The sequence below is a fragment of the Staurois parvus genome, unplaced genomic scaffold, assembly GCF_062004578.1.
Source record: "Staurois parvus isolate SC_StPar_1 unplaced genomic scaffold, SC_StPar_1.0 ptg000449l, whole genome shotgun sequence".
NCBI lineage: Eukaryota > Metazoa > Chordata > Amphibia > Anura > Ranidae > Staurois > Staurois parvus.
Window position 1 is genome coordinate 7,052,033 of NW_028318245.1, and position 18,736 is coordinate 7,070,768.

The window sequence follows — 18,736 nt, forward strand, 5'->3', positions numbered from 1 at the left end:
CTTTTCTACGTTTCCAGGCAGAAAGAACAATCAAAATGCAGACAGGGGACAGGACAAACCACTCAGGACAAAATGTATGTGAAATGGGTTGAAACAGCAATGTTTTACTATGTAAAATCGTTTTGAAAAAAATTACATTTTTTTAAAATTTTTAAATTTCCCGCCGCCGGCGGCACCCGTACGTCCCGACGTCACATGGACCGGAACACAGGAGGCGGATGCCAGCATCCGCCGGAGGAGATGGCCGGGGATGCTGCAGGGGACACATCGCGGGAGCCAAGGACAAGGTAAGTGCTGCATGGTAAGCCCGAGTGTAGCTCGGGGTTACCGCTTTTGGTATAGACATTTTACCCCGAGCTACACTCGGGATACCGTTAGGGAGGTTAAGGGCAGGACAGCTGTCAGCAATACATCCAATATCATCACACTGATTGGAGTCAAGGTTGGCTCACTCCTGGCTCCGATTAGTTCTGGGAGAAGTCATTAAGCTAGGGCCTCACATACTTTTTCCTCCCTGCACTGTGAATGTTTACATGTTATGTGCAATTAAACCATGGCAACATCTCATGTTTGTGTAGTATTATGTTCAGCAGACTGTGTTCTTCTATTGTTGTGACTTAGATGACGTTCAGAGCACATTTTATGCCCAATTCATGCAAAACTCCACGTAATCCCAAGGGGTTCACATACTTTTTCTTGCAACTGTATATATATATATATATATATATATATATATTAGTGAGGTAAATACAAGGTATTCTCTGATTGGATAAGGTGGAGAGGTGGATGTGAAGTCACAAAACCCGGCCACGGCCGCAAATGGAGCCAGTGGCGCTATTTTCGGTTGGCCGGGAACTGTGGTGGGGATACCTGCTCTCTGGGGACAGACACTTCAACAACAGGGGTTGTCCCTGATAATATCCAAATCTTTTGGGAGTGTCTACTCACTGCCTGTGCTGGCCCAGCTTCTCAGCCCCTCCCTACATAACCATTCATGACACCCCTGGTCTATGGTATACATCCCAAGCTTGTAGCAAAGCAAAGAGTTCTTTGCTGTAAGAGCAGTTCAGGATTAGAATCTCTATTGTAAGAGGTGGGAATGGAAGACAGAAAGCTGACCGCCTGTGTACTGTTTATGGTATACGTCCTGAGCTTGCAGCACAGGTCAGGGTTCTCCGCTGTAAGAGCAGGTCAGGATTTGAAATCTCTATTGTAAGAGGTAGGAATGGAAGACAGAAAGCTGACCGCCTGTGTACTGTTTATGGTATACATCCTGTGCTTGTAGCACAGGTCAGGGTTCTCCGCTGTAAGAGTGGTTCAGAATTTTAAATCTCTATTGTAGGAGGTGGGAATGGAAGACAGAAAGCTGACCGCCTGTGTACTGTTTATGGTATACATCCTGAGCTTGCAGCACAGGTCAGGGTTCTCCGCTGCAAAAGCAGTTCAGGATTTGAAATCTCTATTGTAAGAGGTAGGAATGGAAGACAGAAAGCTGACCGCCTGTGTACTGTTTATGGTATACGTCCTCTGCTTGTAGCACAGGTCAGGGTTCTCCACTGTAAGAGCGGTTAATGAATTTTAAATCTCTATTGTAGGAGGTGGGAATGGAAGACAGAAAGCTGACCGCCTGTGTACTGTTTATGGTATACGTCCCAAGCTTGTAGCACAGGTCAGGGTTCTCCGCTGTAAGAGCGGTTCAGGCTTTGGAATCTCTAGGGTAGGAGGTGGGAATGGAAGAATTTCAATCTCCAGGCTGAATAATTGGAAGCCATAGGAGGACTGACCCACCCAGAGGATTAATTTGCCTTTCATCAGATCAGAGGGGATTTGCTAGCACGTTGACATTGGCAGGCTAGGTTCACATCTTTGCATTTCAGGAATGTGCACAAAATCGCAGGCTTTCCCCGCCACACACAGAAACATGTTGCCCTTTAACAGACGCATGGGACCGTAACACCATGCCGTGCGGTGTTGCACATTTTTGGAAGAGGGTCAAGGAATTCTTCCCCGGTTTTCTCCTGCATAGGGCAGCCCACTGAAATAAATGTGCAGGAACACGTGGAAACGCACACATGTGAAGTCGCAGCTGTCTAAGTGTAGTGGGGTTTTCTCCTGCATAGGGCTGCCCACTGAAATAAATGCGCGGAAATGCGTGTAAAGCACACATGCGTAGTCACAGCTGTCTAGGTGTAGCGGGGTTTTCTCCTGCGTAGGGCAGCCCACTGAAATAAATGCGCAGGAACGCGAGGAAATGCACACATGCGCATTAACAGCTGTCTAGGTGTAGTGGGGTTTTCTCCTGCGTAGGGCAGCCCACTAAAATAAATGCACGGGAACGCGAGGAAATGCACACATGCGCATTCACAGCTGTCTAGTTGTAGCAGTGTTTCCTCCTGCGTAGGGCAGCCCACTGAAATAAATGCGCGGTAACGCGTGGAAACACACACATGTGCAGTTGCAGCTGTCTAGATATAGCGAGGTTTTCTCCTGCGTAGGGCAACCCACTGAAATAATGCGCCGGAATGCGTGGAAACGCACACATGCGCAGTCACAGCTGCCTAGGTGTAGCGGGGTTTCTCCTGCATAGGGCAGCCCACTGAAATAAATGTGCAGGAACGCGTGGAAACGCACACATGGGTAGTCACAGCTGTCTAGGTGTAGCAGGGTTTTCTCCTGCATAGGGCAGCCCACTGAAATAAATGCGCGGGAACGCATGGAAACGCACACATGCGCAGTCGCAGCTGTCTAGGTGTAGCGGGTTTTCTCCTGCATAGGGCAGCCCACTGAAATAAATGCGTGGGAACATGTGGAAACGCACACATGTGCAGTCGCAGCTGTCTAGGTGTAGCAAGGTTTTCTCCTGCATAGGGCCGCCCACTGAAATAAATGCGCGGGAACGCGTGGAAACGCACACATGCGTAGTCACAGCTGTCTAGGTGTAGCGGGGTTTTCTCCTGCATAGGGCCGCCCACTGAAATAAATGCGCGGGAACGCGTGGAAACGCACACATGCGTAGTCACAGCTGTCTAGGTGCAGCGGGGTTTTCTCCTGCGTAGGGCAGCCCACTGAAAAATGCGCAGGAACGCGAGGAAACGCACACATGAGCAGTCGCAGCTGTCTAGGTGTAGCGGGGTTTTCTCCTGCATAGGGCAGCCCACTGAAAAAAATGTGTGGGAACGCACACATGCGCAGTTGCAGCTGTCTAGGTGTAGCGAGGTTTTCTCCTGCATAGGGCCGCCCACTGAAATAAATGCGCGGGAACGCGTGGAAACGCACACATGCGTAGTCACAGCTGTCTAGGTGTAGCGGGGTTTTCTCCTGCATAGGGCCGCCCACTGAAATAAATGCGCGGGAACGTGTGGAAATGCACACATGCGTAGTCATAGCTGTCTAGGTGTAGCGGGGTTTTCTCCTGCGTAGGGCAGCCCACTGAAATAAATGCGTGGGAACGCATGGAAACGCACACATGCGCAGTCGCAGCTGCCTAGGTGTAGCAGGGTTTTGCCTTCTTCTCTACGGACTAAGTGAAACCGAAAGCTGAACTCCAGCCTTGCCTTCAGTTGTGCACAGTTGCTGCAATAGGTCTCATTTTCTGGCTTGAGGGCATCCAGCATCATCTAGTTCTTTCCTCCCCAGCCTGACTGTCCTTGGCTCACCCCTTTCATTTATTGGGTTTCAGTTCCGTCAATCATGGAGGCTCAGCATCACCTAGAGAAGGCTGCCTGTGAACCACTGACACCCACCTAATAAGGCATTTTGATATTTGCATGACTCCTCCCAAGAGCCAGCTCCTGAGAGGAGTTCTGAGGACGGATGTTGTTTTCAGGAAGCCATGTACAGCACCCTGCCAGCCCCTCCCACCAGCCATGTTTGGCCTGCATTGCTTAGAGAAGCACAAAGACCTAGTAATGACATCACCGGGTCCAAACTAAGATAGGTAATAAAAACGGAAAGGTTTTATTATCAAATGTCATCAGCATGTTGTTGATGGGAGAGAAAAGGAAGCAAGGAAGACGAAACATAGGCAGAACAAACTTCGGCTTTAATAGACCTAGTGCAGCTTTGCTTACTCCATGCAGCTGCTCATTGCTACAAGTTTTTTACAGGTTATCTGCTAGAAGGAAAGTGCATCAAAAGACTTAACTGATCCATGCGTACCTCGGGATAGTGAAACCTCCTCAGCTTCCACCAAACAGCAATGGAATACAATGGCAGATTTCATTATTCTCACCATGTGTGAGGTCAAAATGTCTCAAACAGGGAGCAGAAGACATCTGAGCCTCAACTTTATCACAACTACAAAGCCGCTCTCCTCTCAGATCCTTTCTATTCTTCCCACATTTTCTGGATGGATAGCATTAGAGGAGTACAGGACACCCCGGTGAATTGTTATTGACCAATTGTCATCGATGGGGTCACCTTGGCTGTTGTCCGCTAACCTCTCCATCCTCTCAATGAAGTCACCTTGGCTGGTGTCCTGTAATCTCTCCATCCTCTTGATGGGGTGACTTTAGCAGGTATCCTCTAACCTCTCAAACTTCTCGATGGGGCCACCTTGCTGGTGTCTGCTATCCTCTCCATCCTTTCAATGAAGTCACCTTGGCTGGTGTCCTCTAACCTCTCCATCCTCTTGATGGGGTCACCTTAGCAGGTGTCCTCTAACCTTTCAAACTTCTCAATGGGGTAATCTTGGCTGTTGTCCTCTAACCTCTCCATCTTTTCAATTGAGTCACTTTGGCTGGTGTCCCCTAACCTCTCCATTCTCTTGATGGGGTCACCTTGGCAGGTGTCCTCTAACCTCTCCATCCTCCTGATGGGGTCACCTTGGCAGGTGTCCTCTAAGCTCTTCATCCTCTTGTTGGGGTCACCTTGGCAGGTGTCCTCTAATCTTTCCATCCTCCTAATGGGGTCACCTTGGCAGCTGTCCTCCAACTTCTCCATTCTCTTGATGGGGTCACCTTGGCAGGTGTCCTCTAAGCTCTTCATCCTCTTGATGGGGTCACCTTGGTAGATGTCCTCTAACCTTTCCATCTCCCTCCCCCCACCCTCTCCATCACGACCAACAACGCCACCATCAGTCCCACCCCGCAAGCCAAGGTCCTAGGTGTCACTCTAGATTCAAACCTGTCTTTCCAACCCCATGTCCAATCGCTAGCAAGCTCATGCAGGCTCCACCTCCGCAACATCTCCAAAATACGCACGTTCCTAACCCCAGACACTACTAAATAACTCGTTCACTCCCTCATTATCTCATGCCTGGACTACTGCAACTCCCTCCTCACTGGCCTACCTCATCACAGACTATCCCCGCTTCAGTCTATCCTGAACTCAGCGGCCAGACTCATCCACCTTACCAACCACTCCGCTTCTGCCACCCCCCTCTGTCATTCCCTCCACTGGCTCCCAATTGCCCAACGCATTAAATTCAAACTACTAACACAGGCATACAAAGCCATTCATAACGCTGCCCCAAACTACCTCACCGACCTGATACCCAAATACCACCCAACTTGTAATCTTCGCTCCTCACAAGACCTCCTACTTTCTAGCTCCCTGGTCTCCACCTCCCACGCCCGACTGCAGGACTTCTCCAGGACTTCCCCCATCCTCTGGAACTCACTACTCCAATCCATCAGACTGTCACCTACCCTCCTCACCTTTAGGCGCACCCTGAAAACCCATCTCTTCAGGGAAGCCTACCCCACCCTCACCTAACTGCCAATCTCCTCCACTCCTCCTATCACTCCATCCCCCACAGCCACTTCCTCCTGTGCCACTATCCCCTCCCTCCTAGATTGTAAGCTCGAAAGAGCAGGGCCCTCAAACCCCCCGTGTATTGTTTTGTTACTGTATTGTCTCATGTTCTGTCCCCCACTACAATGTACAGCGCTGAGCAAACCTTTCGGCGCTATATAAATACTGTATAATAATAATATAATAATAATCTTCTTGATGGGGTCACCTTGGCAGCTGTCCTCTAACCTCTCCATCCTCTTGATGGGGGTGACCTTTGCTGGTGTCCTCCAACTTTTCCATCCTCTTGATGGGATCACCTTGGCTGGTGTCCTCTAACCTCTCCGTATTCTTGATGGGGTCAACTTGGCATCTGTCCTCTAACCTCTCCATCCTCTTGATGGGGTCACCTTGGCATGTGTCCTCTAACCTCTCCATCCTCTTGATGGGGTCACCTTGGCATGTGTCCTCTAACCTCTCCATCCTCTTGTTGGGTTCACCTTGGCTTGGTCCTCTAACCTCTCCATCCTCTTGTTGGGGTCACCTTGGCTTGTGTCTTCTAACCTCTCCGTATTCTTGCTGGGGTCACTTTGGCTGATGTCCTAAAACCTCTCCATCCTCTGACAAGAGATGACCTTGTATGCCTCATCATTGGAGAATAGGGTGCTCTAGTTGCTTAGATTTTTGACAATGGGGTGGATTAAAAAGACTCTTTCAGCTGAACAGGCAATGTAACAGGTTCGCTGAAGGTGCTACGACCACCACCAGTACCATCCCAGTGTTCCTCCTGCCACTTTGATCCTTTTGCAGAGCCTTTTTTAATTTCTATCTAAAGAATGGTCTTTGTTGGGGTTTGCACAGAATTGTTGACACTGTCCCTCCCTCACGTCATAGCATTCAGCCCTGGTTCAAAGAAATATTCCCAAAACACACGCTCCTGAAAATGGCTGTAAAGTGGGTGCTGCAGTGACCACCGGCTGGAGCCTGGGAATGACACAGAACAGGAGATATGTCGCCACACATTGAGGATCTCTAAAAATACATCCAAAGCTTTATTAAACTACCACATCACAGCATAAACGAGAGACGTTTTGGAGCCACGCATGCCTGATGAAGGGGTCCTGCGTGCCTCCGAAAAGTTGGTGGTTTATGCTGTGATGTGATTGTGTAATAAAATTTTGTTTTGTCAGAGACCCTTGGTGTGCTGGTGACATATCTCTTTTTCAGTATTCAGCCCAGCGACAGGCACACATATACGCAGGGCTGGTGACAACTGGTTAAAGAGGGGTCCCACCAAGCAGCAAAGGTGAGCATCAATAGGTTTTCAGTGCTTCTAGGTATAGGAAAACATATGAGCTCCTTCCAGGATGCAGTGCTTTGTTGTCAGGACGGGGATCTGAACCCACAACCTCTGCTGTGCCTGGCAATACATTTTTTTTTGTTGAGATACTGGACAACTCCCTGCCTGATTACTTAGACAATCTTACTTTCTGTCTTGTTTCTGGTGAACCTTGAACTCCTTGCTCCTGCTATGAACTTCCTATTTTAGCCATGCCTATGACAGATTATTGTGCTCTTCTCCAGCCAAAATCTTGCTCCTTTTCCTCCTGCTGCTGTCTGCATCTTCACTGCCACTAGTTACCGACCTTGGCTTGCTTTTCAACTACGCTTCCGCTTGATCCCAACCTTTGCCTTGTTACTGCCTACGCTTCCACTTGATCCCAACCTTTGCCTGGTTACTGCCTACGCTTCTGCTTGATCCCAACCTTTGCCTTGTTACTGCCTACTCTTCAGCTTGATCCCAACCTTTGACCTTTGCCTTGTTACTGCCTATGCTTCCGCTTGATCCCAACCTTTGATCTTTGCCTTGTTACTGCGCACGCTTCTGCTTGATCCCAACCTTTGACCTTTGCCTTGTTACTGCCTACGCTTCCACTTGATCCCAAACTTTGCCTTGTTACTGCCTACACTTCTGCTTGATCCCAACCTTTGCTTGTTACTGCCTATGCTTCCGCTTGATCCCAACCTTTGCCTTGTTATGGCCTACGCTTCCGCTTGATCCCTACCTCTGCCTTGTTACTGCCTACGCTTCTGCTTGATCCCAACCTTTGCCTTGTTACTGCCTTCGTTTCCGCTTGATTCCAACCTTTGCCTTGTTACTGCCTATGCTTCAGCTTAATCCCAACCTTTGACTTTTGCCTTGCTACTGCCTACGCTTCCGCTTGATCCCAACCTTTGACCTTTGCCTTGTTACTGCCTATGCTTCCGCTTGATCCCAACTTTTGCCTTGTTACTGCCTACACTTCCGCTTGATCCCAACCTTTGCCTTGTTACTGCCTACGCTTCCGCTTGATCCCAACCGTTGACCTTTGCCTTGTTACTGCCTATGCTTCCGCTTGATCCCAACCTTTGCCTTGTTACTGCCTATGCTTCCGCTTGATCCCAACCTTTGACCTTTGCCATGTTACTGCCTACGCTTCCGCTTGATCCCAACCGTTGACCTTTGCCTTGTTACTGCCTACGATTCCGCTTGATCCCAACCTTTGACATGTTACTGCCTACGCTACCGCTTGATCCCAACCTTTGACCTTTGCCTGGTTACTGCCTATGCTTCCGCTTGATCCTAACCTTTGCCTTGTTACTGCCCACGCTTCCGCTTGATCCTAACCTTTGCCTTGTTACTGCCTATGCTTCAGCTTGATCCCAACCTTTGACCTTTGCCTTGTTACTGCCTTTGTTTCCGCTTGATTCCAACCTTTGCCTTGTTACTGCCTATGCTTCAGCTTAATCCCAACCTTTGACCTTTGCCTTGCTACTGCCTACGCTTCCGCTTGATCCCAACCTTTGACCTTTGCCATGTTACTGCCTATGCTTCCGCTTGATCCCAACCTTTGCCTTGTTACTGCCTACACTTCCGCTTGATCCCAACCTTTGCCTTGTTACTGCCTACGCTTCCGCTTGATCCCAACCGTTGACCTTTGCCTTGTTACTGCCTACGCTTCCGCTTGATCCCAACCTTTGCCTTGTTACTGCCTATGCTTCCGCTTAATCCCAACCTTTGCCTTGTTACTGCCTACGATTCCGCTTGATCCCAACCTTTGACCTTTGCCATGTTACTGCCTACGCTTCTGCTTGATCCCAACCTTTGACCTTTGCCTGGTTACTGCCTATGCTTCCGCTTGATCCCAACCTTTGCTTGTTACTGCCTACACTTCCGCTTGATCCCAACCTTTGCCTTGTTACTGCCTACGCTTCCACTTGATCCCAACCTTTGACCTTTGCCTTGTTACTGCCTACGCTTCCACTTGATCCCAACCTTTGCCTTGTTACTGCCTACACTATTGCTTGATCCCAACCTTTGCCTTGTTACTGCCTACGCTTCCGCTTGATCCCAACCTTTGCCTTGTTACTGCCTACGCTTTTGCTTGATCCTAACCTTTGCATTGTTTCTGCTTACGCTTCCACTTGATCCCAACCTTTGCCTTGTTACTGCCTCTGCATCCACTTGATCCCAACCTATGCCTTGTTACTGCCTACACTTCCGCTTGATCCAGACCTTTGCCTTGTTACTGCCTACGCTTCAGCTTGATCCCAACCTTTGACCTTTGCCTTGTTACTGCCTACGCTTCCGCTTGATCCCAACATTTGACCTTTGCCTTGTTACTGCCTATCCTTCCGCTTGATCCCAACCTTTGCCTTGTTACTGCCTACGCTTTTGCTTGATCCTAACCTTTGCATTGGTTCTGCCTACGCTTCCACTTGATCCCAACCTTTGCCTTGTTACTGCCTACGCTTCCACTTGATCCCAACCTTTGCCTTGTTACTGCCTACGCTTCCGCTTGATCCCAACCTTTGCCTTGTTTCTGCCTATGCATCCACTTGATCCCAACCTTTGCCTTGTTACTGCCTGCACTTCCGCTTGATCCCAACCTTTGCCTTGTTACTGCCTACGCTTCCGCTTGATCCCAACCTTTGCCTTGTTACTGCCTACGCTTCCGCTTGATCCCAACCTTTGCCTTGTTACTGCCTATGCTTCCGCTTGATCCCAACCTTTGCCTTGTTACTGCCTACGCATCCATTTAATCCCAACCTTTGACCTTTGCCTTGTTATTGCCTAGGCTTCTGCTTGACCCCTACCTACTATATCAGCTACTGGACCCTGGCTTGCTCATTTCCTGGTGGAGAAACCATGACCTGGTAATAACATGCAGCAAAACCCATCTCCGCCATCAGAAGCTCTGGTGTATACCAGATCATACTTAGACCCTGCACCTCAGGTGAGCCTGCATCATCCACCAGGGTGACCATCAGGTCAGTGGGAGCCTCTCTACTGCTATAGCTACTGGTGTCTGAGCCTGACCCTTAGTCGTGGTCCTAGTCGCCAGGACCAAACATGACTATGTAAAGGGCAACATCCTTCACACCGTTTGTTGTTCTTCAAAAGAACCTCCCACTTTTCCATAGATGGGCAAAGTATCTGCGTCTCTTTAAAGCAGCCAACAAAGGGGGAGGAGGTAGGAATGATAGCATAAGTTTTGTTCTTTTATCGAATTATCTTAAAAATACAATATAAAGTTTTGATGACTAAAAAAAACAAATAAATTAGCACTGCGTCTCTCGGCTGGTGTGTGAGGAGTGTCCTCTTTGGTGTAAACGGAGGTGGGAACTGCTGGTAAAGCACTTCCCACACTCATGACAAGAATAAGGCCGTTCCCCGGTGTGAGTTCGTTGGTGGCAGATCAACCCTGACTTCTGGGTGAAGGACTTCCCACACTCCGAGCACAGATACGGCTTTTCTCCCGAGTGGATCCTCTGGTGGACAGTTAGGTTGGTTCTCTTGGTGAAACTCTTCCCGCACTCAGAACAAGGGTAGGGCCGTAAGCCGGTGTGCGTTTGCTGGTGGCTGATCAGCACCGACTTCTGATTAAAGGACTTCCCACACTCCGAGCACATGTATGGCTTCTCCCCGGAGTGGATCCGCTGGTGAACGGTCAGGTTCGTGCTCTTGGAAAAGCTTTTCTGGCACTCGGCACATCTGAAGGTCTTGGACTCGGCGCTCGGTGACGGTGGCTGGGACAAAGCGGTTGGTTGAGCGTGTCTTTCATGTCCATCCCTGGGTAGATCTCCACTTTCTTCTTGTATTCTCCAATTTTCTGCTCGACGTGGCATTGAGTCCTTGTGCCTATTCCTCTCTGAAGGTTGTCCTTCATCTTCTGAAAACGACTCCTCTTTAATACGAAAGGCTATATAGTCCGTCCCAAAATCTTCACTGCCAGACTCTTCTTTGATAGGAATACGTCTCTCGGCGTTGAAGATACATATGTTTTGTGGCAAGTCTTCCTTAAACATAGCCGGTGCTTTTAGATTTCTATGGCTCCAACAGTCTCCATCTGAAAGGTCTTCCTTGGAGAAAGATTCTTCCTTAAAGTTGACCGTGACGTTCTCCATCTCTGTACTAACCCTTTCGTCCAAGAGAGCCTCGTCTTCATAGGAGACCATATCTTCCTTCATGTCTCCAGGTGTTTGTGATGATTCTGCTCCTTTGGAAGGGTCTTCTGAAAAGAAATACAATGGGATTACAGATCTGTTCATATTGCTTACTCACTGGCATACATGCTATTACCTGCCTTCTTAGATGCTGGCATATTGACATGTATTATTTATGACATAGCTCATCTCATCCATGTGCCTATTCACAGAGTCAACGACCATTTCACTAATATAAAGAAGTCGTCTCACCAAACAACTATTCAGTGTCTCCTGCCCACCTGGAGACAAAGCGCATTTAGCAATTTTGGAAGAATGCCCCTTTTTTCCCACACTGGCAACCAATGTAAGGAGCATTCCTGCCATTGACCACCAATGTAAGGAGCATTCCTGCCATTGACCACCAATGTAAGGAGCATTCCTGCCATTGACCACCAATGTAAAGAGCATTCTTCCCACTGACTACCAATGTAAGGGTCATTCTTCCCACTGACCACCAATGTAAGGAGAATTCTTCCCACTGACCCTCAATGTAAGGGACATTCTTCCCACTGACCACCAATGTAAGGGACATTCTTCCCACTGATCACCAATGTAAGGGGCATTCTTCCCACTGCCCACCAATGTAAGGAACATTCTTCCCATTGACCACCAATGTAAAGGCTGTTCTTCCCACTGACCACCAATGTAAGGAACATTCTTCCCACTGACCACCAATGTAAGGAATATTTACTAGCAGGGGTTCCCTGAGATTGGGAAGCTATTTCAAGAGGTCCTCTGTATAATAAACTTGAAGAAGGCTGTTCGAATCCTTCCTTGTTCTACTAGTTTAATTAAACTTCTATTTTTTTTTTTTTTATACTCAACATAAGCTGTAAAATGTGACACCGAGAATACTTAAATAGGTGTTCATAGTCTTCAAGACCACTTCCCAAACTTGACCTACGCACCACCCACAAGCAATGTGCTACATTAGTATTCCAGAACGTCAACTGCAAAGCAGCACAAGACCAATCTACTCAATGGGCAAACCTTGTATCTGTCACCATTGGGTGTCCAGCAGAAATAATATATGGGCCCAGGAGCAACGAGTCAGTTACTGTGAGGTGTCAGCAGTCATGTATCTCTAAATCCCATCCATGAGGGACGTCTGTATGAATGATGAGTCATCGGGGGAAAATGGAAGTCAGCAGTCCTCATGATTGGGCAGAGGCTAGGTCTTCTTGCTACTGGTCCTGAGATATCTACGACTGGATCTGGATGAAGGAAGAGTCCACAGGCTGTCAGCACAAAGCATCTTGGTCTTTACCACCTACTGTTGAAGTAAAAATTCAACCAGATCACACCTGCTGGAAGGATTCGGGGGTTCTTCATCATGGTGCCCTTGTGGAGACACTTGGATTCTGTTAAAAACTCCTAAAAAACAAAAAGGACACCTTATAGGAACCTGACACACACAATGATACAGTCATCATCCAGACACATCCCTTGTCTGTTACTGGAGAATGTCCCAAAATTCCCAGCACCGCTCACCTCTCCTGTCAGCAGATCAATGATCTTCTGGGTGACTTCTAGGATCTTCTTTTCGTTGTTTATGGCCGATGTCAGGGAGGAAGGTGAGGGTCTTATGATGGGGCTCCGGGTCATGTTCCGTCTTCTGGACACTGCGGGATACACCCCTTGTAAGAGATCCTCAATAGATGCCATCTTCACTGCTGCATATTTCTACACAAGAGAACAGCAAACAGGCATGAATGTCATGTGACCTCCCAGAATCCTCCTCACCTCTCCGGTCAGGTCTGTGTTTTATTAATAGAGATAAGAGTGATGTCATGTGACCTCCCAGAATCCTCCTCACCTCTCCGGTCAGGTCTGTGTTTTATTAATAGAGATAGCAGTGATGTCATGTGACCTCCCAGAATCCTCCTCACCTCTCCGGTCAGGTCTGTATTTTATGGGGCAGCACAGTGGCTAAATGGCTAGCGCTTCTGCCTGGCAGTATTAGGGGTCGTTGGTTCAAATCCCAACCACGGCACCACCTGCCTGGAGTTTGCATGTTCTCCCTGTGCCTGCGTGGGTTTCCTTCAGGCACTCCGGTTTCCTCCCACACCCCAAAGACATGCTGGGAAGTTAATTGGATCCTGTCTAAATTGTCTCTAGACGTCTATGTATGAGTATAACTTAGGGACCTTAGATTGTACACCCCTTGAGGGTTAGAGCCTGATGTGAATGTACAATATATATATGTAAAGTGCTACATAAAGTACCTGTACTAATAGTAATAAAAATGATTATAGATAAGAGTGATATCATGTGACCTCCCAGAATCCTCCTCACCTCTCTGCTCAAGACTGTGTTTTATTAATAGAGATGAGAGTGGTATCATGTGACCTCCCAGAATCCTCCTCACCTCTCCGGTCAGGTCTGTGTTTTATTAATAGAGATAAGAGTGATGTCATATGACCTCCCAGAATCCTCCTCACCTCTTCGGTCACATCTGTGTTTTATTAATAGAGATAAGTGATGTCATGTGACCTCTCAGATTTCTCCTCACCTCTCCAGTCAGGTCTGTGTTTTATTAATAGAGAAAAGAGTGATGTCATGTGACCTCCCAGAATCCTCCTCACCTGTCCGGTCAGGTCTGTTTTATCATTAGGGATAAGAGTGACGTCATGTGACCTCCCAGAATCCTCCTCACCTCTCCGGTCAGCAGGTAGATGATCTCCATGGTGAGGTCTAATATTGTCTCGGTCATGTGACCCCGGTCCTCGTCCATCCTCTGCAGATCGCTCGGCGCCTTTTGTCGCCTATGGGTTGGGCTCCCACCTTTTATATAAAATCAGCAATCTAGAAAATAATAAGAATAAATGAATGGCTCTCTGTGGTGTTCAGTTGATATCACATTTGTGTCCCGTACATCTCATAACACATTGCAATGATAACAAATACCCCCAGACTGTGCAATATTCCCAATACAAGCCATACAGAACACACACCTACTTCTTCACAGTCAGTTAGCTGCAATTTACTCTCCAGTCACCCCCAACTCCACAATAAGCTCTACCCACTTCCTCTTGCATTTGAAACTTCCGCTTGTGCTCCACCGCACTTCCGGGTTGTGCGTTCCACCTGATGGTTTGCGTTTCACGTGCAGCTGTTGTTTGCTCGGCGCTGACATCTAGCGGTCATCTTTGTAAACTGCGTGCTGTTTCTCTGTTAGGAGTCTAGCGAGTACTAGCTCGCCCTCTGATGTCCACGTGGGAGAACTGCAAGTAATCATCCAGCCGTGACACCCAGGTCTCTCTCTTCCAGGGTTATCTAACCCAAAAGCAATTATATATTTTTTTTTATATTGAAAGTTACAAATTCTTAGATGGGATGGCTGCATTATTTATTTTTTTTTTTTAGGCAGCACAGTGGCTAAATGGTTAGCACTTCCGCCTGGCAGTACTAGGGGTCCTTGCTTCGAATCCCAACCACAGCACCACCTGCCTGGACTTTGCATGTTCTCCCTGTGCCTACGTGGGTTTCCTCTGGGTACATATACTATTGGAGGAATAGAATGTGAATTTATTTATTTTTTTTGCCTGCAGAGCATTGTAGCCATGATCAGCGGATGTTGGGTACAATGCCAAGCTTCTGTAGACTCTTCTTCTAGGTCTATGACCATACGGGGGTACGGGCATTCAGTTGGAGAGCCGGAGAAGGAGCCAATGTGCAGTGAACTGGCCTCGATCTGGAACCAGCGTGCAGCCAGTGAGGTCAGAAAAAAAAAGTCACAGGAAAGGAGGAAACTTTGCTCTTGCTCTAGGCCAAGGTGTGTCAAACTGGTGGCCCTCCAGCTGCTGCAAAACTACAAGTCCCATCATGCCTCTGCCTTTGGGAGTCATGCTTGTAACTGTCAATCTTGCAATGCCTCATGGGACTTGTAGTTTGGCAATAGCTGGAGGGCCGGCAGTTTGACACCCATGCTCTAGGCCAACAAAGTCTTGAGTTGACTTTTTATGTTGCGCCAGGGAACTAGCATTTTCTAAAGGGCAGCCTACATTTTTTTCTTAGAGGTGGTCTACTTTAACACGTCTCTCCTCAGGCAGGTTGCATATAGGTGCAGCAGCTAGTGCTGGGCTTTCTGGAGTATGGGAGACGCCCCCTGTGATATAAGGACCTCCCCTATGCAGATCATGCATGATTTTATAGTAAGCCTCTGAGAATGAAGACATGGAAGCCACCATAGCTGATGTTCTATGGACAATCTATTGCTACGGGGGGGGGGGGGGTATTGCTATGAGGAAATCCACTGTTGTTGGGGAGGGGTCTTATGTTGTTTGAGGGATCTACTCTTGGAAAGGGTCTGTTGTTGTTGTCTGCTAGAGAGTTCATTGATACTGGCTGATTGTGGGATCTAGTGTTGCTAGTGGGGGTCTATTGTTGTCAGAATGGATCTATTGTTGCTGGTGGGGTCCATTTTTTTGGGGGGGGCATTTTTTTCTGGGGAGAATCTGTTGTTGCTGTGGGGGAAATCTATTGTTGCTTGGGGGTGCCTATTGTTTCTGACTGCGTATCAGTTTTCCTGCCTTTTTTGGTGTCATCAACAAATTCCATACAAAATACTTCCACCACAAAATTATATTTGGTTCTGCACTCTCTAAAAGGGGCGGTAATGAGAGATGGGTAATGGGTGGAGACAAGAGAAGGTGCTCAGAAGTGGGCAAACGGGGCAGAGACAAGTGGTGACTTGGGGATTGGAGAGAGACTACCTGCATCTAACCTATGATAAAAAAAGCCCTGTATATTTCAGTCTGAGCCATATCAGCTGATTTCATGTTTCATAATTCCCTAAGCCCTGATGAAGGTTGATGTGTGGCCCCTGAAATGCACTGAAGTACTATTGCAGTTTGATGATTTAGAGCCAATATAGTTGCATCCCCCCCAGGTAAATGATTAGCACTTTTAATTTAGAATCGAGGTTGTCACCACTTTTGGAATTCTTTGCCAAAGGAAGTGTCAGTAGCAGCAATGTATGTGGCTGCAATTGTTGAGAAATGCCATGTCCGGGACGATTTTTACTTTTTACAAATCTTCAGCTGAGTGGACTGAGATGGAACTCAAGCTCAAGAAAATGTCTTACACATTCCAATGTTGGATAAGCATGCTGGGCATGATATCTAACATTTGGTTGGTGGACCTTATTATTCTAGGCGGTATGAATCTATATGGAAGGTTGTAGAGAGATATCTGATATGACCATCACCAATAGGTTATTGCAAATGAATCCCTTTATTATAATATGAACTATACTTTTTGTAGCGACGTCACACAGAGATTAGATACAGAGATCTTTGACAAAGGAACCCAAGCCCAGAGGAAGGAACCGAGTTGTAGATGAAGAAACCCAATCCTAGACGAAGCAATCCAACCCTAGACAAATGCCCAACCCTTGAGGGAAAAAAAACAACCCTAGACAAAAGAACCCAAAACTAGAGGAAGAAACCCAACCCTTGACAAAGGAACCTAACCCTAGAGGAAAAAACAACCCTGGATTAAGAAACCCAACCCTAGATGAGGGAACCCAACCCTAGATGAGGAAATCCAACCCTAGACAAAGACCCAACCCTGGATGAAGGAACCCAAACCTAGACAAAGACCCAACCATAGATGAAGGGACCCAACCATAGATGAAGGAACCCAACCCTAGAGGAAAAAAACAACCCTGGATGAAGGAACCCAAACTAGAGAACAAAACCCAGTCCCAGACAAAGGAATCCGACCCTAGACAAAGAAATGTAACCATAAATGAAGGAACCTAACCGTAGAGGAAAAAAACAACCCTGGATGAAGGAACCCAAAACTAGAAGAAACCCAACCCTAGATGAGGGAACCCAACCCTAGGCAAAGACCCAAGCCTGGATGAAGGAACCCAACCCTAGACAAAGACCCAACCATAGATGAAGGAACCCAACCCTAGTGGAAAAAAACAACCATGGACGAAGGAACCCAAACTAGAGAACAAAACCCAGTCCCAGACAAAGGAATCCGACCCTAAGCAAAGAAATGTAACCATAAATGAAGGAACCTAACCGTAGAGGAAAAAAACAACCCTGGATGAAGGAACCCAAAACTAGAAGAAACCCAACCCTAGATGAGGGAACCCAACCCTAGATGAGGGAACCCAACCCTAGGCAAAGACCCAAGCCTGGATGAAGGAACCCAACCCTAGACAAAGACCCAACCATAGATGAAGGAACCCAACCCTAGAGGAAAAAAACAACCATGGACGAAGGAACCCAAAATTAGAGGAAGAAACACAACCCTAGACAAAGACTAAACCCTGAATGAAGGAACCCAACCCTAAACAAAGACCAAACCATAAACAGAGGAACCCAACCCTAGCGGAAAAAATCAACCCTAGAAAAAGGAACCCAACCCTAGACGAAGGAACTTAGCCCCAGATGAAGGAATCCAACCCTAGTGTTAGGGATCCGGGTATGACCAGAAATGTGTGGACTGACACAGGGAAACGCAGACTTCAGGTATAGTGTGAATAAGACAATTTATTAAGACTAAACAAAACATAGACGCAGTGGCCAGCCCTGGTACTGCAGCCCACAAGGCAGGTGAGTCCCACCACCACTAGCAAGTCTATTCCTGACAGTACCCCACCCTCAAGGAGCAGCCTCAGGACGCTCCAAACAGTCCGTAATGGCCCAAATGTTCCACCGCCTGTGTCCGGCAACTGGCTGGATATCCCACTGCCGGAATCAAGCGATTGGCTGGGTCTCCTGCTGATAGGCCTATCTTTTTGTAGGAGACTGCAGGAAGGCAGATTGCTGGACACAGGATTTCCAGAAGCAGGCTGGGCATCAGGAGCTGGTACGTCAGGCTGGGCAGCAGGCAGAGGCACATCAGGCTGGGCAGCAGGCAGAGGCACGGCAGGCGGGACAGCAGGCAGAGGCACGGCAGGCGGGACAGCAGGCAGAGGCACGTCAGGCTGGGCAGCAGGCAGAGGCACGTCAGGCTGGGCAGCAGGCAGAGGCACGTCAGGCTGGGCAGCAGGCAAGGCAGCGGGCACCGGGCCATCAGGCAGAGCAGCGGGCACTGGGCCATCAGGCAGAGCAGCAGGCAAGGCAGCGGGCACTGGGCCATCAGGTGGAGCAGCGGGCACCGGGCCATCAGGCGGAGCAGCAGGCAAGGCAGCGAGCACTGGGCCATCAGGCGGAGCAGCGGGTACAGGGCCATCAGGCAGAGCAGCGGGTACCGGGCCATCAGGCGGAGCAGCGGGCACCGAGCCATCAGGCGGAGCAGCGGGCACCGGGCCATCAGGCGGAGCAGCAGGCACCGGGCCATCAGGCGGAGCAGCAGGCAAGGCAGCGGGCACCGGGCCATCAGGCAGAGCAGCGGGCACTGGGCCATCAGGCAGAGCAGCAGGCAAGGCAGCGGGCACTGGGCCATCAGGTGGAGCAGCGGGAACCGAACATCAGGCGGAGCAGCAGGCAAGGCAGCGAGCACTGGGCCATCA

At 48.5% G+C, this 18,736-nt stretch overlaps 1 protein-coding gene across 3 annotated transcripts; it reads right to left on the reverse strand.

The window, feature by feature from the left end:
* Positions 1-10,254: 10,254 nt before the first annotated feature.
* LOC149453505 (gastrula zinc finger protein XlCGF48.2-like) lies at positions 10,255-14,547 on the reverse strand. Of its 3 annotated transcripts, none has more exons than XM_089688507.1 (5): positions 14,217-14,547; positions 13,919-14,067; positions 12,754-12,945; positions 12,567-12,636; positions 10,255-11,285 (listed from the first exon to the last, which is right to left on the reverse strand). In XM_089688507.1, the coding sequence occupies exons 2-5, from the start codon at positions 13,994-13,996 to the stop codon at positions 10,336-10,338; spliced, it is 1,290 nt and encodes a 429-aa protein (XP_089544633.1). In that variant the 5' UTR covers positions 13,997-14,067; positions 14,217-14,547; the 3' UTR covers positions 10,255-10,335. The 3 variants fall into 3 exon arrangements, with proteins under 3 accessions (XP_089544633.1, XP_089544632.1, XP_089544631.1); XM_089688506.1 differs by having other exon boundaries at positions 10,255-11,288; positions 14,221-14,545; XM_089688505.1 differs by having other exon boundaries at positions 10,255-11,288; positions 14,217-14,545.
* Positions 14,548-18,736: the final 4,189 nt, after the last annotated feature.